This window comes from Aspergillus pseudotamarii (genome assembly GCF_009193445.1).
Source record: "Aspergillus pseudotamarii strain CBS 117625 unplaced genomic scaffold BDV38scaffold_26, whole genome shotgun sequence".
NCBI classification, from domain to species: Eukaryota; Fungi; Ascomycota; class Eurotiomycetes; order Eurotiales; family Aspergillaceae; genus Aspergillus; species Aspergillus pseudotamarii.
In genome coordinates, this window is record NW_022475040.1 from 290,678 (window position 1) to 310,741 (window position 20,064).

Genomic DNA, 20,064 nt, shown 5'->3' on the forward strand with positions numbered 1-20,064 from the left:
AAACGGTATTGTTCTTCCTTCCGCCGGAAGGTACGGATCCACGGCAGAGTATCGGCCCGTCTTGATCAATTAGGACTCATACCGATGTCTTAGTTCTTAATTTCGGCTTGCGACGTCTTTATCCATTGATACCGACCAACTCGGCATGTAAGTCGACGGTTGTCCGTGGACCCTTCATCGGAAGACTGGAGGTCTCGAAAGACTATTCCTCATCTGGCCGAGCCAAGTGACGGCCCAGAAACAAGAGTGGGCACATTGCCTCCTGGAGACTTGTCAGCTAGAATTGGGAAGGACAGTCAAATATGTAAAAGCCGTCACTGCAGCTTCTACCCAGACGTGTTGCTTTAATGTATGCCTCCGAGTCAATATCCCGAAGTATCGCAAGCATTCTGCAAATTAACTTCCCGCAAAGGATCCCAATCTCAAGACTATTTTATCCTAGACAACCCAATCCAGAAACAGACATAGCCTGACCGCTAACCAGAAGCAGTCTAGTACCGAATCCACCCAACCATTGGGAAGGTCCATCCAGCACAACGTCTAAATCTCCTACGGAACCGACGTCATGAGATCTAAATCGGTGACCCATGACATATCCACCCTGAATAACTATAAAATATAACAGTCCTGCAAAATTTGTCAATCGCTGAAGTACAAATCCCAAATACATACTACCAGATTTCCAATTGAACAAATTCCACCACCAAAATGGAAGACAAACCTCTTGCACCCGCGAGCAAAGATGTAACTTCCCCTCAATTCCCCACCACGCCTCCCTCTGTACAAAGTTCACTGCACAAACACATACTAACCCAAAATTTGCAGCTCCGCGAACTCACAGCCCAAGAATCCTCCGCCGCCGTAATCTTCCCCTCCTTCACCTCCACAACAGCCTGGTCGCTCGGTCTTGCGCTCCGATCCCGAATCCTCTCTCTCCCAGCGGATCAGCGCAAGCCAGCTCTCATCTCCATCGCGCTAACCGGCGGGTCCGAGCCACATGTTGTATTCCAAGCCGCGACGGAACCGGGGACCTTCGCTGATAACGAGGTGTGGGTGCGACGGAAGCGCAACACGGTGCTTCGATGGGGAGTGTCGAGCTGGCTGATGCGGAATAAGATGCTGACGAGCACTGGTTTGGGGGCAGATCAAGTGGAGGCGGCTTTTGTGAGGAAACATGCCTTGACGAGTACCGGTGGTGGAGGGGCGGCGGATGACTTCGCGATCCATGGCGGGGCGTTCCCCGTGCGGGTGAAGGGAGTGGATGGTGTTATTGGCGTGGTGGTTGTTAGTGGATTGAAGCAGGAGGATGACCATCAGGTTGTTTTGGAGACGATTCGGGAGTTTATCCAGCAGGGCGGACAGTGACGGTCTAGTTGTATAGTTGGTGTATCGGCCACTCAGTGCATATAGTGTTTGTACCAAGGATGTCAGAATTCACGAATTCTTAGCTTAATAGTTGTGGTATTGGATTGCATAACATACACGCCCTTGACGCAAAATTAGTGAGATGTATGATATGACGGTTACAGTATTAATTATTATCAGGGAACGAGTGCTGTCACGACGTTAAAGACCGTGTACATCGAATTAATAAGGAATCTGAATGTCGTTCAAGTTAAACACGTCTTCGCCCTAATTGGAGGCTTCCAGTCATTCTAGCATAGAGAACTATGGTCTATAATTCTGATTAGCGCTACTATGTATGTTGTTTTTGTTCCATTCAACTATTGTATCTTCTGCTATACGGTGGGTCAGGGCCAAGCTGCTTGATAACTCGCTATGGATGCTTCAAAGACTGCATTTAGGAAAGCTTTGGCAATGCAAGAGGTTCTGTCATTTGGAAAATCTACCATGGTTTCTACTAGTTGTAACAGATTTACATCTGGGGATGGAGAATGTTGTGATTGAAGCTAGTCAGATAATATTCAAGGTATCATGCTATTTCTGCCACCTCATGCATTGAGGTCTAATAAAAAATGATTCAAACCAGCCAATAAAGCAAGATAAAACTCCATACATCCCTCTAAATATTTTACAATTCGTCATGCCCAGAGGGCTCGTCATCCTCATCAGCCGGAGCAGAGCCATAGAGCTTGCTGGTGATGGGGTAGGCCACGTTGGACAGCTGCTCCTTCTGCTCCTCGAAGTCCTCGGTGGTGGCTTCGGCAGCGTTGTCCTCGAGCCAGTCTGTGACCTCCTTAACGGCGTCGAGGATGGTCTGCTTGTCGTCCTCATCGATCTGGCCACCCAAGCCGTTCTCGTCGTTGACCTGGTTCTTCAAGCTGAAGGCATAATTCTCCAGAGAGTTGCGGGCCTCGATCTTGCCCTTGATGGCCTTGTCCTCTTCAGCGAACTCCTCGGCCTCAGCGACCATGCGATCGATCTCCTCCTGGGAAAGACGGCCCTTGTCGTTGGTGATGGTGATGGACTCAGCCTTGCCAGTGCCCTTGTCGCTGGCGCTGACCTTCAGGATACCGTTGGCATCCAAATCGAAGGAGACCTCAATCTGGGGGACACCACGGGGGGCGGGGGGGATGCTGGTAAGCTCGAACTTGCCGAGGAGGTTGTTGTCCTTGGTCAAGGAACGCTCGCCCTCATCTAGGATCAGTTAGTGTGAGTTGCTATAAGATTTTCGTCCAGAGAGTATACTTACAAACTTGGATAAGAACGGTAGGCTGGTTATCAGCGGCGGTGGAGAAGATCTGGGACTTGCGAGTGGGGATAACGGTGTTACGGGGGATGAGCTTGGTCATGACACCGCCGGTGGTCTCGATACCGAGGGTAAGAGGGTTGACATCCATCAGAACGACATCTTCAGTACCAGCCTGACCAGAAAGGACACCACCCTGGACGGCAGCACCGAAAGCAACAGCCTCATCAGGGTTGATACCCTTGCTGGCCTTCTTGCCACCGAAGAACTCCTCGAGAAGAGCCTGGACCTTGGGAATACGGGTAGAACCACCAACAAGGACAATGTCGTCAACCTCGGACTTCTTGACCTTGGCGTCCTTGAGCACCTGCTCAACGGGCTTGAGGGTCTTCTTGAACAGATCCATGTTCAGCTCTTCGAACTTAGCACGAGTGAGGGTCTCAGAGAAGTCCTCGCCGTTGTGGAAAGACTCGATTTCAATGCGAGTAGACATCTGGGAAGACAGAGTACGCTTGGCCTTCTCGACTTCGCGCTTGAGCTTACCCATGGACTTGAGGTCCTTCCTGATGTCAACGTTGTTCTTCTTGTTGTACTGCTTCACGAAGTAGTCCATGACACGGTGGTCAAAGTCCTCACCACCAAGGTGAGTGTCACCAGCGGTAGCCAAAACCTCGAAGACACCGTTGTCAATGGAGAGGAGCGAAACATCGAAGGTACCACCACCAAGATCGTAGACGATGACCTGGCGCTCATCACCAGTCTTGTCCAATCCGTAGGCGATAGCGGCGGCGGTAGGCTCGTTGACAACACGGCGAACGTTGAGGCCGGCGATGGTACCAGCGTCCTTAGTAGCCTGTCTCTGGGCGTCGTTGAAGTAGGCGGGGACGGTGACGACAGCCTGGGTGACAGACTGTCCGAGGTAGCCCTCAGCGATCTCCTTCATCTTTCCAAGGACCATGGCGGAAACCTCCTCAGGGGTGAAGGTCTTGGGGGACTTGTTCACGTCAACCTTCACGACGGGCTTGCCATCCTTGTTGACAACCTTAAAGGGGAAGTTCTTGGTGTCCTTGGTGACGTCCTTATCATCGTACTTGCGACCAATCAGACGCCTGCGAGACATTAGCACATCAATTCACAGTACGAACTAACCAGAGAAACTCACTTGATATCAAAGATGGTCCTGACAGGGTTGGCAGCGTATTGGTTCTTAGCGGCGTCACCGACCAAGCGTTCCTCATCGGTGAAGGCGACGTAGGAAGGAGTGATACGGTTTCCTTGGTCGTTGACGAGGATCTCGACCTTTCCATTCTGCATCACACCAACACAACTGTTGAAGAGTTAGACATTGTAACGCCCTCGGTCTTGCTTCATAGATGTAAAACGTACGAGTAGGTAGTACCCAAATCAATACCAATTACAGGTCCATCGTCTTGTACAGAGTCCTCCTCAGCGTGTGCGGTACCGAAGAATGCCAGGGGTGCGATGAAAACAAGAAGAAGGTAGAAGATGGTGGTCCAAGCAGTGAACGGCTTGGCCGCACCGTTGCGACTCGATAGTCGCGCCATTGTGCCTATGTGTATATCGAGCGGTGGTCTTCGCCAAGGGGCACGCGTGTGATTATCAGGAGACGTGTTCGTAGTGAATCCCTTGTGCTTCAATACAGTTTCCTGTATTCAAGAAAGAGAAGCAAAAGGAAGAAAAGGGAACCCAACCACAGGCGACGGAATGGAAGGGGGGCTGAAGGGAAGGTTGAGGCAAAAGAGAGAAGTTGCTGAACGAAGGACGTGAGTGGAAGAGATCAGCTTTTTTAAAATGCTTGAGGCCAGAGAAAAGGACAGCATGGCTGGTACGGCCATCGCTCTGCAGGTTACTCCTCGCGTTGTGATTGGTGCGTCGACCTTCAGGGACCAGAATAACTCATCCGCCCTGGCCACCGCCTTGGACTCTGCCGGAGAAATCGCCCCGAAGTTGTTCATGGATGTTCTGCAGGCGATCCACCGAACATACTAGAACCGTATTTCATTGGCTAAACCCTCCGTTAGGTAATCATTCTTGCTTGCCCTATTTTTCAGTTCCCCGGCCATCGGATCTGTTCCTTTTAGGATACGTGGACAAAGTATCTCGTCGACCTCCAATTATACAAGTACATTGAGTACACCGTGTACTTTCCCATATCTCAAGTTACAACTGTTGTCATTGTGAAGTCATGACCTTCTGCAGCTTAATGACTTGCACAGCATTCATACACGTGGCCACATGCTTGTATCTGCTTGTCGGACAATAGAGGATGACACCCCTATCTATCTATCCTCGAGATCATAATCCTTGCTGCTTAGTACCACCTCCCCATGTTATGCTTCGCCATAGACTATAGACAATAGACTAGTCTGTCATTAGGGATCTCATTGTACTAAACACACCCCTTTACGCCATGCCCAAAAGATATATGACGTGTAAAGTTTGCCTAGTAGGGTCCATCATACTATTACCAATAGTCTCAAGAGGCAACTCGCAACTTTTTGCAAAATCATTCTTCCTTACCCTAGAGATTTCATTAGTCGATGTGTTTCAGCCCTCAATTTGAACATTTGCCACCTCGTTGTTTATATGAAATTCTAAGAACGAATGGAGCAAGCGTTGTGGCAATATATAGATAATGGTGACCACAAACGTCTTGTACTAAGTGAATTTAATCTTGTTGGCCAAAGGTTGGAAGATAGGATGAAAGCAAGCAAGTCGATTGATTATATGGGTATTCTTTATCAAAAGGGTTAACCAAGAATATGAACTCTTTTTATAGATAGGCGTTCAAAAATGCTCTCCATGATCTGCGTAGGGTTCTCTATCAAACAAAGAATCGGTGGCGCTGTCACGCGGTTTGTATTTAAAACACCAGCACACTTTGAGAAAGTGCTTCCTGTTCGGTAAAACATGAAATGAAAATATGAAACGAGATGTCGAAATTTCGAGCCAAATTGTTTAGAAAGATAAATCAAACCAAAAAAGAATGAAAAAGCCAAACAAAGGTTGATACAAAGATTCTAGACCCCTCCAATAGTAGTGATTTGAAGGAACACTTTCCTTGACTACCGCGTGGTCTTTGTATCGCATCTTGCCATAAGGCTATTACAAGGCTAACCATTTACTATTTAAAGTAATAAAGAGTCTATTTTTCACATCAATCGTCGCAGATCTTTTAATTTGATATTTCTGGCACGTCATGAATAGAAGAACCTTTGTTACCTAGGATAGTAACCAATTCAAGCGCATCAAACTCCTAAGAATTTCGCCTAACCAAAGTATATTTGAAACAAACAGAAACAATGGGTGGATATCATTGAGTCAATCATTATCATCAGCAAACAAAATGCAGGATTACATATATGATATGCATAATCAAAGAGCTATACCCACATCTTCCCTTGTCTGAACTCGCGGAACCGCCGAATCGGGCTTTCTCAGTTCGCTGCCCCGTCTCCCGCTGCCAAATGCCTCGATGTCATCCCCCTCATGTCTGCGACTGCCGTGTTCATATTGGGTTTCTGGAAGAAGGACTTCGCCAGTCATTGCCCGTTTCCGTAGCCAGTAATTTCGCATTCGATCAAGAGCAGTCTTGAAGTCGTCGAGGATGACGGTATCGCAGAGACATTTGAAGATGAATGATAGCTGTTCAGATGCGACTTAGCAACTACCCACCGGAGGATTATCCGGAGTGGAGAGCTTACCTTCCAGAATGGTTCAACCCCAGTAGGGAGCGTATGTGCTGGGAAGGCGTTCAGAACGACACAGGTATCGATGATTATGAACACAATGGAAAGGCACATTGATGCTAGCATGATCCCGAATCGCGGGCTCACAGTCACCAATTCAATGATGCCAAAGTTGTACAAGCGTTTAATGGTGTAGAAGAGTGAACAGGTGGTGAAGACCCACCAGGGGTCTCTGTAACTTGGTCAGCATGATGTGGACGGAAGCAAGAAGAGGGTGAGATTACCGGAAGAGAGGCTCCATTGGCCTTGTCGTGAGAAATATTTTATTAATATTATTAAAGTAGGTGAAATTGGCGTAGATTTCTAGCACCCAGTATGGCTGGACTAGTAGGACCGTGATGATATAAGCTTGTGAAACCCTGCGACTCAGGAAAGGCTTATTCTTCATCCACGCAATGACATTATGTAGAGTCCAGGACACATTTAGTCCGATAGCACTGCAGGAGAGGTACCATCCATAGGCGGGTTCTTTGGGGAAGATGAAGGTGCCATGGGCCATCGCGAGAATAAGCTAGATGACATCGCGACTCGTCAGCACTCCGCGCAGAAAGGATAGATACCGTGAAAAGTTTGGGAGATCACAGGTCCACCACGTCAAGATCAAGGCATACCTCGGCAAAAATCAGTTTATGCAACAGAATGTGTCTTTTCATGTTCGCAAAGGTCACCGCGGCCATCACCAACAGGGAACCAACCATCAGGCCCTGTCCCCAGGCTTCCAGGACAAGATCATCGGGATCTGTGGGCCGGGTGATACGATCCTCAGACGGAGACATTGAGAGGGGGAAGCGACCATGACCAGACTGGTTGGGTTAGTGATTTTGATTTTTGACCGTCGAACTTGCGGTGCGCGGGAAGAATGGAGGAAGTATATAAAAGGAATTCATGGTGTAAGCATGAGCACGTGCGAATGGAACGTGGGAAAAAAAAATATGGTTTCTGGGGTGCAGTAAGTACAGTTACTAGTGTCGGCAGGTAGACGCTCGACGAGGAACTCCTGTGGTACGAGGCCAGACGTATTCGTACTAATTGCGGGGATAGTCGTGTGTCCATTAATTTCCACCGGTTAATATGGTGCGACAACCAAAGCCTAATTTCTGGACGATGAGGGTTTTCCCCGACCGGGTGAGGCTAGACCGTTTAAATGCCTCGTACCGGTCATCTTGGCCAATGTGAATGTCGCCATGTCTCCGTTCCTGGTGGAGGTTCCTGCTCCTTCTCTCATCGGGACAGGCGTCCCTAGGTTAGGCTGAACACTAATTGAAGTATCCATGATTCCCGAACTCAGATCGAGCCAATTGATTCAACTCCGCAACCCTTAGTCTGTTGTTGGCTCGAGTCACCCGAACTTTTCTCGATGAAGGCGATGGGCGAAGGGAAAGGAAAAGCATTGGTCCCCATGGGGCTTTTTCTCCACACCCGTCGACTCTGGACCCAAATTGAGCCACTAGTACTCAGACTGCTGCTCATTTACGACGTGCATATTCCAACGGTTTTAGGCACAGGGGCGAGAGAGTTAGATTCAGCTTCTACAAATCATTAAGACTCCCCCTTAAAGCACTTGAAATAACTAACTTGATCTATAACCAGTCCGTCCTTAAGAGTACCAATGATAAAATCGCACTGCCAACAGTCATGTGGACATGCGTCCCACTCATGGTCGCACCGTGGCGTCAATTTCGCCCTTCTCTCCAGCGAGGTTGGCCTCCTTTGGAGGGTCACCTCCCCCAAAAACCTCTTGCATTTCTTCCAATGAATGGTTGGATGTCTGGCCAGAGAGTAAACCGTTAGCTGGTCCACTTGTTGCTTTCGAAATGGCAGAGTCACATCCCAGAGCTTGGGGAATAACCCCCTCTTTCCCCTTAGGAGAGAATGAAAGAAGACAAAGGAATAGACTTTTAAATATACCTCTTTCAGAAAGAACCATGAATATACTATGATCGCATAGTTGAAAATCGCAAACATCAGGAACATTCTCCATTTGATGTTGGTGATGGCGTGTGGCGTTATCTGCGACATCATAAAGTTGAACAACCACTGCGACGCAGCACCGACGGCTACTCCCACTTCTCGTGTACGACTAGAGAAGATCTCACCGACATACAGCCATGGGAGAGGCCCCCAGGACATGTTGAAACTAAAGGCCTCCGCATAGGTCATAATAATCATAGCGATCCCCGCTTTCGTTGGCGTAGAGTTGGACCCGCCCGATTGTGTGGGATGGGTCGCCAGAACACATGCAATGATGAGCATGAACGAACCCATTGCGAATGCTCCAACCATGAACGGAATACGTCTTCCAACACGGTCAAGAACAAACAGTTGAAAAATACATACTCCAACTACTTTGACCACGCCAAAAAATCCGGTCACTAATTTAGCTTCGCCCTCCGCTCCCACGGCTTCGAAGATCTGATTAGCATAGTAAGCGAGGGATGTATTTCCCGTCAACTGGGCGCATAACTGAATTGTAAAAGCAATGAAGATGCGGTAACGATTCACTGGCAGAAGAAGCTCCCGGATGGTGAAACTCTCCTTGACACGAGATTCTTCCTCGATGCCGGCAATGATTTCATCAAATTCCTTCTGGAGTTCCTCAGTTTCTTCACCTCCACGGACCCATTTCAACGACTCCCATGCTTTATCTTTCTTTCCCTTCGTGGCAAGCCACCGAGCACTCTCTTTAACTGTGCACATGCCGAGTAGAAGCAAAGTGGAAGGCAGTAGTTGCAGGCCCAACGCAATCTGCCATTGCTTCGTGGCATCTGGCTGGTTCTTCGATACGGCGTAAGTAACCCAATAGGCGACCATAACCCCAGTGGCAAAGAACAATTGGAAACAGGCCCCGAGTCTTCCACGAATCTCTTTAGGGGCCATTTCTGCAGCATACATAGGTATCAACGTCGTGGCGGCGCCGATACCAAGCCCAGCAATTACTCTTCCAGCGTAGAAAGTTCCCAGGGTATGAGCGTTAATAACCTGTAAGATGGTCCCTACGGTGAAGACAAGCGAGCTCAATATGAGCCCAGAGCGGCGGCCTAACTTCGAGGCTATGGGCATTGTGAAGAAGCATCCAAAGAATGCCCCAGCCTGAAGAATTGATACCGCGTTGGAGTTGACTGTCGTTTGCTGCGAATTACTATATCGGAAATCTCGCTGAAAGGATGGCAATGTGAGGACACCGCCTGTATGGTTGAGTTAGACAAACATTGTTATTCAGTAAAGGTATATGTACAGTAGCTTCTGACATACTAATAACACCCGTATCAAATGCGAATGCAAAAGAGCCCATGCAGCTGGCAGACGCCAAGTACGTGGCGCGGAAGAGGCCGAGCCTGCGACCCATAGTTGGTTCTGCTTTGAACAAGCCGTCTTCTCGGTATAGTGGCGCCGCAGCGGAAGGCTTTTGGTAGTCTTATGAACGAGAATCCAATAAGCAATGGCAATCAGGGCGTAATAGAATTTAAAGCAACTGCGAGAGCCGCCAGAAGCTTGTTGACACCCCTTGCGCAACTGCCGCTGCCGCGTGTCATCTGCACAAGGCTGTGGGGAGGCTAGGAATTTACCTATCCACTTAGATGACAAAAAACAGCATATGATATGATATCCATGGTGCAATAAGATGCAGTCATGGGTCGTTCCTAGGACCATTATTCCACAAAGAGCAAGCTATCGGTAGATCGTTCTGTTCCCCGCTCGGGACTTGTGATAGTAAGATAGAGGTAGCTCCATGCTCCAAGGAGGGTGTTTTTTTATTTAGGCGTCCTGACGAAACTAGTTGGCTGCGGATTGGTCGAATCATGGATTGGATGGCGTGCTTGAGACGGCTCGAGAGCGTCAGGCCGGACCAACGCCAGCCGAGATGGTCTAAAACATGTTGGCTGGAGAGGTATATATAGTAGCTACTATCGACCTCCATTGAAAGAAGCATAATTCATGACGAAAACATGTGTAGAATGATCTTTGCAAGTCTCGTGCGGTCGCGGCTTCTGATCGCAGATTCTCAATCAGAATGTGGAGTCGATTACCTTACCCCACAAAAAGGCGATGATCGACATGGATTCCCCATGGATAATGGGTGAGGTCTCCACTCCAGATACTGTAAACATTGCTGTTAGGAGATTGTCATTTAGTCAGACCCATAAACATAGATAGAGAACAATATTGATAAAAGTGTGTATATACCTCCTAGGGTGTCGAAGCACTCCTATACGGAATCAGGATCGAAAGATTTACATCGATGGAGCTTCCGAGACCTGACTTGGTCAAAGACAACAGTAGCAGAGGTTGATTCAGGATAGCAGCTGCTGAGGTGGAAGAGTAGGAACTGTAATTATTTGACAGAGAGTAAGCACTGGAATGGTAGTTGGACGCCGCTGTTTCCTAACACTAAGTCTAGCTAGGGTCCCGGTATTACTAGCCTTAGGACCTTAGGCACTCATGATCAAGAAAAACACCAAGAGAGCAAGTTGACAGCAAGAGAAGAAGAAAAGGAGCAGAACCGATGGAAAGATAATAAACAGAAAAAGAGGCAAGTAGAGAAAGAGAAAATGATAGACCAGAGTGAATAAAATAACATGACAAAAAGCTCACCCTCCTTCTCGCATCAAAAGGGCGTACTGGAGGGCTACGAAAACCCCGAAGGATTCTTACTGTCGAGACCGAGAGTCGAATCAAGGAGCCCGAGGTCAATAGTCAGACAAGCTACCCACCACTGCACCATCAGGACCCCTGACGGTAGTGTTAGGATCGAATTTGTTCATCTGTTTGCGTCAGGTAGTCGAAAAAGGGAAGCGTAGTTGCCTGGAATGGAAGGCAGGTATGGCGGCCTGGGGCTTTGGTCGATACCTGAACTGCATATCGCAGACTTGACATACAAGGATTACCTTCAGCCAGATAGGATACTGGAATTTGGATATGTCTGCTGAGATTACGACTCACAAACTTGGTTAGGGACGTATAAACTACTAGGAATTCATGAGGTATGAGCATTAACATACAATCCAAGTAGCGGCGAAGTAATGGGCTGGTATCTGCGGGCCTCAGACTTGTTGCTAATATGATCATGCTACATTATTTGCCTAGACGCAGCTTAGAGCAACAAGGATAAGCTCAAACGCTGAGAATGTGAAACGTACCCGTGCTTTCATGAATGGTATTACTTTGCCAAGAATAAGCTTACATTAGACAGTGGCTTAACTATAGCATTAGATATGAGACTGCTTAGTATGTATAAGTCCGGTTAAATGCAGGAAATTACCAGTAGCTCGCAGGATTTCAACTCCGACGGTGCTCCGTATTATAGACATCGATACGAGAAGTGATCGCCAACCACGACGTATCATCCAAAACAAATCTGTATAAAGATCAACAACAAATATTATTTGCTAATCACAACCTCGCTATAGCTACCTGCAGTTGCAAGTGTTCTTTGCTTAATGCTCCGATGGACGATTCAATATATTGGAATACACCCTAGTAGTTCGAAAGTCCCTCTGAGCACGCTGCGTATATGGTACTTGGTATGAAGCCTGCATATATGAGTTGGACAGCGAGCTCCGATAATAGGATGACATAATCTGTCATACAGATACCTTTCGAGAGATCAGAGGATATAGGATCATGTATCGACTACTGCTATGATTGGATAGGACTTAGCGAATTCCACCCTCGGTGTCAAAGAACTACTAGTAAATACGAGAAATCTAGGCCTTACTAGGCGAAGTTTGCTAGGTGGAGTGCATCCATGTTTCATGCTATTTCCATTTCGTAATATACCGAGGTAGAACGAAAACTAGCAGTACTACTAGTAGTCCCTTGTTCCTTGCATGTCCGGTGCATTAGTAAATAAACCGAGTAGAGTACTTTCCACCCACTCCAACAAATGGGAGCAAATGGATACCTGTGTTAGCCAACAACGTGTGCATTTAATAGGACTACAATATCCCTGTACTGCATTTAATTATACTCCAGGTCCAAGCCAGTCTACGTCGTAAGATAGAGAGCACAGCGAACTGCCGACTCGGACAGAAATGACAAGCATGATGATGGAATGGCGAAGTGGAGATCTCTGGTTCTTAGTCAGACAATAGCTCTGAAGACGCTGTAGTTAAGTAACTTTTACAACAGGGCTTATTTCAGAGGTGCATGCTAGCTATATGGGTTCTACAGCTTTTGAGGGTTTACATTATCCAGTAGGATCCCTAGTAGGAGATACCCAGGCACAGTACTCTTCTAAGGGTAGTTTATGGATAGAAACCATGACTCATAAATGGCTGAACTATTATCATTATACTTTATTACAAACCTTTTACTTAGACAAGTGCACCACCCTTAACAAAATCGAAGTTTGAATTGCGAAACGGTGCGATACTAGGGGCGCCTCTTGAAAAGCAGATTGCATCCATCCTATGATGACAGTCAGCACAAATTACGAACCAGACCATACGAGAACAACTTTAAGTAGCGTGTACTTACCATCGGAAACAGTGTGGCGAACACCCTAATCTCCTCCGACCTCGGCGTGGGATGATGCTCCCAATCGAGCTCTAACGACGCTTTTCCAATCATACCTGCTAAGGACAGTGGTACGTACTTTCTTGCGAGGCAGTCATGCGGCCCCGCACCGAATACGAGCCAGTTTTTGGTCTTGGACTCAGCGTCTCCAGTTATCCAACGATCGGGATCGAAGACATCGGGATTGGGATAGGCCTCTGGATCGTGGAGAGCTGGGTAGCAGGAAGGGATGATCATGGAGCCCTTGGGGACGGTGTAGTCGGACGTTATGGGGAAGTCCTTTGTTGCGAGGTAGGGGACGAAGATGACGGGTGGCTTGTAGCGGAGGAGCTCCTTAATGACTGCATTTGTGTAGGTGAGGGATTCTAACGTGGCGAGATCGAATGGTTTGTTCCTATCACCGCCCCGCGCGGCCAGATTCTCTTCTCGCAATCGGTTGAGTACATCAGGCCGCTGGGCGAGAATCTGGAATAGCCAGGTTGTGGCACTGCTGGACGCATCCTGGGACGCAAAGAGGAAGGTGAACAGCGTGTCTGAGATTTCCTCATTCGTGAACTCGCGGATCATGTTCTTGGGTTTCTCCAAGTTGGTCTCCCCCGCGGCGACTCTCTCGCGATACCGATTGGACTCCATCATGTGGAGTACCCAATGGTCCACAATGCACGTGGGTGTCGCACCTTTCGCCATATTTGCCTTGCATTTAGCTGCGCATTCGGCGAACACCCGATGGACAGCATCGGCCGTCCGCTTCCCTAGCCAGGTTTTGGTGAACGGGACATACATCGACAAAGGGATATTGACCAGGTCGAGGGCATCAGTAGCAAGGTAGAAATCATCGGCAATCTTCTTTACCTGACCATCGGATATGTAATCGCCGAAGAAGGTGCGGCAGGAAAGCGCACAATTGATCTCGCGGAACAGTGTCATGAATGCCATCGGCTTGCCCTGATTCGCCTTGGTAGCAGCAACAAACTGGTTGTAGTAGTCATCCAGTACTCTCTCTTGAACTGGAAGGTAGGTGGCTATAGCCTTGCTGGTGAACAGAGGAACCAAACCTCTCCGGTACTCAGCGTGGTCTCTACCCTGAAGAAAAACCCATGCTTTGTGACCTATGATGTCTCTCGCAACCGGTACAAGGCATGGCTCGGCGTATGCAGGCGACTTGAAAACCTTATGGGCTAGATCGCGGTCGGACGCGAGAACAACAAACCTGCAAAGTGAGGCATGAGTACGGTTGTTTACAAGAACTTATCGAGTCCTGGCAAAATCACGATGAACGTGAAAACGCACCTGTGAAAGATGGATACACAACTGAGAGGTCCACTAGCCCACTGTTTAAGATATCCATCGAAAGTTGGATATATCGCTTGGATAAACGGGCCCATGAGCGGAATCTTGAATGTGGGACCAGGGAGGGCACCCTTTCGCTTGAGGTACAAGACTAGGGACTAAGTCAGAAGGGTGAAAGGCGTTTATGTTATCAACTTTGCTAAATACCTTGGTCATACAGCACTAAACCAACCAGAAACGTCACGACGTATTGCCAGGCGGACCATTCTGCCAGGAATTCTGGTAGTACACCTTGCAACTGGGAAGTCTTGTAGGTCCATGACTGCGGCGCCTCAGGCTGCGCGCTGGTGGTGTTTAAGATCTCAGTAGCCATCTTGGCATCCATTGTGGTAGGGGCACACTTCCCAACGTCTGGCAAGTCAGGAAGGGGCACGCCAGGACTTTTTATAAGGAGATGGGATCGGTCTTCGGTAACGCTACATGAATGATCGAACAAGAGACAACATCCCTCCTCTTCTAGCGCGGGCCAAAAGTAGGTGGTCCGTTCCCCTGACAAAACAGATGAGAGGGTAGAATTTCTCGACCCACCTCTCAGGACCAATTGGTTTACGAGTCCTGGAATATTCTTTGGTGATGGCGTGAGTTTCAATATGAGGGGATCAGATCCCAGTACATGCATTGCCCCATTAGGACTAGACTCCGAATGTCGTACAGATGCAGTCGGCGGGGTCTAGTCCTCTTTCGGCCGCACTACTATGGTATCCTGGTCCAATCATAAGAGTCTACCAACCACGGAATGATGATTGCCCAAGTGGCGTGCTTAGCAACCGTCTACTAGTATTCCTGCCTATAGGATTCATGAGAATATCAACCAAGACACTTGTGTTGCCATTGCATCCTAGACCCTACTAAAGATATACCCCTATCCCGCTTTCTAGAGCGCTTCATGTGATCGTTTCACTCCCCTTCGCTATATCATTAGCAGCTGTTTAGTGTTCAAAGCTTCGGCTACTTGGGAAAGTGAGGCGGAACTCTTGAAGAACCAATTCCTCTATTATTCATCACATCTCGTGGTATGTACATAGTAAAGATTGGAGACGTCGATAACGATTAATATATTCCCAGACGGCAGTCCATTTCAATAATCTACGAATCCTATAGTTACTCTAGTAAAGCTAGGGGAGAATGAAATAGTTATATGACTAGACAAGGACTCATCTAGGGTGTCACTCCTGTTTTGAAACATACGAAATCAGCAGCTAAATCAGAAGCTATGCTGGGGTAGGAACCGGCACACGCTTATCTCAAAGTAGACAAGGATTGTTAAGCTTAAAACGTCGTGGAGACCTTAAAGCCATATGGCTGACGAGTGAGATCTAGAAATGGCATCGAATCTGACAAATGAATCGCATCGAGGTATATGCAATACTTGTTATTGTATTGTTGCTTGAATCAAGGTAGCCATCCGGCCATCTATTATTGTAACGAAGATCGGAGGCTGCAGATTGAAGACGATACCGAAGAAGGCCTAGGCTGTGTGGTGTATTCTCGAACAGGATATTCCCGCTACTATATGTTCATTTCCCCCGGGCTCAATATATGTTGCTATTCACAAAGAATAGCTTCAAGATGCGCCCACTGATCTAGGCGATAAGAACAACTTTCAACTTAGCTCAGATGTCAATAGTAATACTATAGAGTACAGATCTCAGTAATAAATAGAGTACTAGTTAATATCCATCTCAAGCGTACATAACAGGTAATATGTGTAGAACTCAGCATCACAACTTGAAGATCGATAATAGACTGAGTCATGCTAGTTTTATTGTGGATGATGTATAACGATTTTCTTAATACTAAGTATATTACAATGGCTGGTTGCATAGATTGACAAGCCAAGGCTGGCTTTTAAGTAGAACTGATATCGCCTCTGGTGTATTAGTAATTGAAGTTTGAGAACTCGATGTACAGATTGTATCTCGAAGGTGGAAACGATCGGGGGCGATGACCCCGGGTAAAAGTGGGGGTGTTGTTTATGGGGTGGTCTTGGCGCGTGGCTCAACAGCCAGCACGTACGTGCCTTTTGGTACCTGAGTCTTCCGGCTGTCTCCACCTACACTCAACTCCCCTTCCTCAAAAATGCGCCAAACTCTTCGCCGATCCTGTACTGCGTGTGCCAAATCAAAACATAGTTGCGACCTCCGCACGCCGCGCTGCTCCCGCTGTATCAAGCGCAATGTCCAGTGCAACTATGCGAATGAGCCTTTGACGGCGTTGCCGGCAGCTCCCGGGCGGGGAGATGGCGGATCATCAAGACTCCTTGATGGATCCGGCACTTTAACCGCCTACAGATTTGGTTCTCTCGATCCTTTCGATTCATACCCGCAGACGAGACTTCCCCGGGAACGAGTACAACGTCTCATCTATAGCTGTACGTGCGTTCCCTTTCAATGTTGTCGATCAAAGTTGAACTTACCAAATCCAGTTATTCATAAGATCGCCTTTCAATATTATCCTCTCGACCTAAATCCAACGACCAATCCATTTCTCATTTCTTGGTGGCCACTTGCTCTGGGCGACCCGGCATTATTTCATGTCTCGCTGCAGACAGCATGTCTTGACGAAGAGTTGTTGGCCCAGAAGGGCTTTCAAACCTCGGAACTTCTCATGGCTGACTCTGTCTCCTTACTCCGGCGCAAAGTTGAAGACACGTCGTTGGCGGTACAAGATGGAACTATGAACTCCGTAATCACCTTGGCAGCTATCGAAGTGAGACCCCGTCCTGAACTATTCTTCTATTAAGACTCATATCTCCCTTCCGAACTGATTGCTGATATGGCACCATTTCCAGTTTGGTAAGGGCAATATCAAGGTCAGCCAAATGCATGTTGACGGGGCAATAAGACTAGTCAACATGCGAGGTGGTATCAATTCAGTGAGGCAGACAAGCCCGCTTACCGCGAGGATGATCAGCTGGTAAGTGTCGCCTTGTTCATCTTAAGGGCTATACCATTCACATGCATCATAGGGTATCAATGATCGTCATGGGCCACCCTCAGTTCGAGACCCAAGATGATGTCGGCATTGGAGATGGCATACCGCCTATTCCAGAATGGCAGTTGGATCCCACCTCCCTTTATGATGATCCATCCGAACTCATCAGTATGGATGTCGATTACGCAGTCAGGAATGTCTTCATCCGCCTTCGCAATGCCTTCCAGCGGGCGCAACGGATACATTTCCCAACCACACGACTTCATGACCTCACTTGTTTTGTCATACACAGACTTTTACTTACAGCACCGGATACGGAAAGACCTCAGTCATCATCGATCACCGAATGTATCCGCTACGCAATCATACTCTACATGTTCATCATCCATGGGCCAACGTATTACTCCCATGCCGCCATGATGAAAAACGTTGTCATCCAATTTATACATCAACTCAAGCAACTCGAATCGACTTCTTGTGTGTATGGTTCGCTTGATGCTTGGCTTCTTGCAATCGGCATGGTGGCCTCAGTTGGCACATCCGATTATCAGTGGTTTATAGAGAGAGCGCGGATTATGGCTGCTTCTCTACGGCTGAGTAATTGGAGCGATGTCCTCGTCCGCATCAAGTATATCCTGTGGATGGAGACACTGCAGGGCGAAGATATCTTTCGACCTCATTGGGACACTATTTTCAGTGCTATGTATCACCCCGGCGCCTGTACCCCACCAGGAAACGCTGGCGGAGAGCTTTTATGCATCTCACCTATCAGCTTGGTGCCAAGCAAACCGGAATCAGCCAGTACAAATGGAAGTTCATGGGGCATGGACGTGGCATCGCCTTGATTACTATTACAAAGGGTCGCAAAAAACATCATGAAAGGCTATGAGCACCTTGAAAGAGCCAACTACTCAACAGGCACGGTTGGCGTTCTGAATCATAGCCTAGGACTAATTGCCCACATGGATACGTTGCGTCAGCTTGCACGAGTACATCTTTATTCGTACAAGTCTTTCACAGTCTTTAGTCAATACAACATGACAAGACCTACTCCCTTCTACTAATGGCAGTGTTCTATTACTGCTGTCCTGCGGAGTTAGAATCATCTGTTCAAGGCTGTGGTGACCAGCGGCAACCGAATCGCTATTGTACCCGCTGATAGGCCCGAAGGATTGCAACTGCCAACATTAACGACATTGAGCTACGGTAACAGCTTCAGAGATGGGTTAGTGATTTGTCTTGATAGGATAGTGTTGCTCGAAGGAATGGTACTGACGACATCGCTAACCCATTTGATACTAGAGTAGAAGAGCTAATGTTTGACATTTAGAAATTAGGTGGTGCGAAACCACAAAGCAAGCCTTTACGTCCAAAATTATAGCGGCATGTGTGATGCGTCCTGTAAAGCTAGGCTTTACACTGCCTCGACCAAGAAGACGTCGAAGAGTTTAGCATCGAGAAATGCTTGTGACCACTCGAAGTTAGAACCTGCGAGGCCAACCCTTCTAGAGGTAGCAAACCAGTTAACGTCCTTTGAAATTCCCAACTCAAAGACAAGATAATGGTTGTCGGATGGACCGCCATCCTGGGAGATGCGCCGCATCATCATTTTTGCTAATTATGAGCTTGGGTATTGAGATAGCTCAGCATATATTATGACAATCTCCGGTGCGATTCAGATACGACGAGACACATTGCGCAGGACCGCGATACTTGGTCTTCTAAAATTCTCTAAGCCTAGGGAGCACTTCCAAGTATAGGCTCTTGATAGCTAGATGTAGCATTGCATCAGTGAGTGGGGCTATCATTTCTAGCCTTGATATATGTAGGGTGCCGCGGTACTTCGCTTTCATTGGAAAAATAAATTCTCAATTATCTGCAAATAGAGGTTCCGTTGCTCCAAGCTATGGAGTAGTAAGAATATTCAGGTAGGTGCCTTTGTGGATTTCTTCTGGCTACTCAACTCAATACCTACGCTTTGCTAGATTTAGGTGGTATTAGAAAGAATCTAACATTAGGATTGATGGGCATTTAGGCATGCAATGATATTAGTCGTCTTTAAAACGCGATACACTGGGGGTTCCCCTCCCCTCCCTAAACCGGTGTTCTTCTACTAGCGAACGTCGTACCCCTGTTAGAGTGTGATGAATAATTTTTAAAAAAAAGGATATTGGGTCCAGAGAAGAATATGTCTTGAACTTGGTGGGTTGGATATATCTCCATGTAGAAGTCTTGTGAGCAAATATATCGATTGGATATCAGAAAGAGTTGGTAGTTAGAGTGATACTAATTTTCGACCATTAAGCAAGGACGATAACACTAGCACCGAAGTAAACAATACTAGTAGTATCTCGGTCCAATGTATGAGACATATCGTTCCAATCAAATGGCGCTCTATCATAGTAGGGAGGCATACTTCGGAGTTGACCACTCGGAGTAGCACCTCGGCTTCCCGACATTAACCGTGACACTAATACTAGTATAATTAAGCAATCAAGCCAGTCAGCTACTGCATACGTAGATACCACCTTGCTATCAATGTAGTACGTACTACAGCGTCATAACACTGCCTTCAACGCGAACGCGATTATTTAATTGGTGGCTGAATTTTGCCCAAGTAATCTTATCTGTTACTACTCTAGCTGAGCAGAAATGTTATTATCAGCCGGTATGCACGATTGTAGTAAGTATAATGAAATTCAGGAGCGGCGACGATCTGCCGATCGTACATTCAGGGACTGACGTTTTGGCCTTATTGGTGGACATTTCCGCCTGAGGCAATCAACATCACACCCCTGTTGGGCCATGTGGCCACATCCCCTTTTTTTTTTTTTTTGGGTGGGG

At 47.4% G+C, this 20,064-nt stretch overlaps 6 protein-coding genes across 6 annotated transcripts; 2 read left to right on the forward strand and 4 right to left on the reverse strand.

The window, feature by feature from the left end:
• The first annotated feature begins 654 nt into the window (after window positions 1-654).
• On the forward strand, window positions 655-1,820 carry BDV38DRAFT_246563 (DUF967 domain protein). Its single transcript, XM_032054560.1, has 2 exons — window positions 655-744; window positions 826-1,820. Exons 1-2 carry the CDS (start codon window positions 709-711, stop codon window positions 1,363-1,365), a joined length of 576 nt encoding a protein of 191 aa, XP_031913693.1. The 5' UTR covers window positions 655-708; the 3' UTR covers window positions 1,366-1,820.
• Window positions 1,821-1,882: 62 nt separating this feature from the next.
• bipA (Hsp70 family ATPase KAR2) lies at window positions 1,883-4,689 on the reverse strand. The gene is made up of 4 exons (XM_032064053.1): window positions 4,037-4,689; window positions 3,813-3,977; window positions 2,654-3,759; window positions 1,883-2,598 (listed from the first exon to the last, which is right to left on the reverse strand). Exons 1-4 carry the CDS (start codon window positions 4,213-4,215, stop codon window positions 2,033-2,035), a joined length of 2,016 nt encoding a protein of 671 aa, XP_031913694.1. The 5' UTR covers window positions 4,216-4,689; the 3' UTR covers window positions 1,883-2,032.
• Window positions 4,690-5,939: 1,250 nt separating this feature from the next.
• Window positions 5,940-7,238, reverse strand: BDV38DRAFT_246572 (uncharacterized protein). The gene is made up of 4 exons (XM_032054561.1): window positions 7,032-7,238; window positions 6,645-6,931; window positions 6,376-6,592; window positions 5,940-6,316 (listed from the first exon to the last, which is right to left on the reverse strand). Exons 1-4 carry the CDS (start codon window positions 7,194-7,196, stop codon window positions 6,047-6,049), a joined length of 939 nt encoding a protein of 312 aa, XP_031913695.1. The 5' UTR covers window positions 7,197-7,238; the 3' UTR covers window positions 5,940-6,046.
• An 836-nt stretch (window positions 7,239-8,074) lies between these two features.
• On the reverse strand, window positions 8,075-9,766 carry BDV38DRAFT_292812 (putative MFS sugar transporter; the record flags this gene model as incomplete). The annotated part of the gene is made up of 3 exons (XM_032062095.1): window positions 8,075-8,188; window positions 8,329-9,605; window positions 9,673-9,766. 3 exons carry the CDS (start codon window positions 9,764-9,766, stop codon window positions 8,075-8,077), a joined length of 1,485 nt encoding a protein of 494 aa, XP_031913696.1.
• Window positions 9,767-12,740: 2,974 nt separating this feature from the next.
• On the reverse strand, window positions 12,741-14,632 carry BDV38DRAFT_246576 (cytochrome P450). The gene is made up of 4 exons (XM_032054562.1): window positions 14,434-14,632; window positions 14,227-14,377; window positions 12,898-14,146; window positions 12,741-12,828 (listed from the first exon to the last, which is right to left on the reverse strand). Exons 1-4 carry the CDS (start codon window positions 14,609-14,611, stop codon window positions 12,793-12,795), a joined length of 1,614 nt encoding a protein of 537 aa, XP_031913697.1. The 5' UTR covers window positions 14,612-14,632; the 3' UTR covers window positions 12,741-12,792.
• Window positions 14,633-16,365: 1,733 nt separating this feature from the next.
• Window positions 16,366-18,065, forward strand: BDV38DRAFT_282881 (Zn(II)2Cys6 transcription factor; the record flags this gene model as incomplete). The annotated part of the gene is made up of 4 exons (XM_032059902.1): window positions 16,366-16,657; window positions 16,712-16,995; window positions 17,078-17,202; window positions 17,255-18,065. 4 exons carry the CDS (start codon window positions 16,366-16,368, stop codon window positions 18,063-18,065), a joined length of 1,512 nt encoding a protein of 503 aa, XP_031913698.1.
• Between the last annotated feature and the right edge of the window lie 1,999 nt (window positions 18,066-20,064).

Bases quoted from the DNA above. Each gene is read 5' to 3' on its own strand.
- bipA (XM_032064053.1), bottom strand. From the start codon at position 4,215: ATGGCGCGACTATCGAGTCGCAACGGTGCGGCCAAGCCGTTCACTGCT. The intron at 3,760-3,812 runs GTGAGTTTCTCT...AATGTCTCGCAG, and splicing joins AGGACCATCTTTGATATCAA to GCGTCTGATTGGTCGCAAGT. The intron at 2,599-2,653 runs GTAAGTATACTC...AACTGATCCTAG, and splicing joins TACCGTTCTTATCCAAGTTT to ATGAGGGCGAGCGTTCCTTG.
- BDV38DRAFT_246572 (XM_032054561.1), bottom strand. From the start codon at position 7,196: ATGTCTCCGTCTGAGGATCGTATCACCCGGCCCACAGATCCCGATGAT. The intron at 6,593-6,644 runs GTAATCTCACCC...ACCAAGTTACAG, and splicing joins CCAATGGAGCCTCTCTTCCG to AGACCCCTGGTGGGTCTTCA. The intron at 6,317-6,375 runs GTAAGCTCTCCA...GCATCTGAACAG, and splicing joins GGGTTGAACCATTCTGGAAG to CTATCATTCATCTTCAAATG.
- BDV38DRAFT_246576 (XM_032054562.1), bottom strand. From the start codon at position 14,611: ATGGATGCCAAGATGGCTACTGAGATCTTAAACACCACCAGCGCGCAG. The intron at 14,378-14,433 runs GTATTTAGCAAA...CTTAGTCCCTAG, and splicing joins TTTAGTGCTGTATGACCAAG to TCTTGTACCTCAAGCGAAAG. The intron at 12,829-12,897 runs GTAAGTACACGC...CTGTCATCATAG, and splicing joins TCGCCACACTGTTTCCGATG to GATGGATGCAATCTGCTTTT.
- BDV38DRAFT_246563 (XM_032054560.1), top strand. From the start codon at position 709: ATGGAAGACAAACCTCTTGCACCCGCGAGCAAAGAT. The intron at 745-825 runs GTAACTTCCCCT...CAAAATTTGCAG, and splicing joins TTGCACCCGCGAGCAAAGAT to CTCCGCGAACTCACAGCCCA.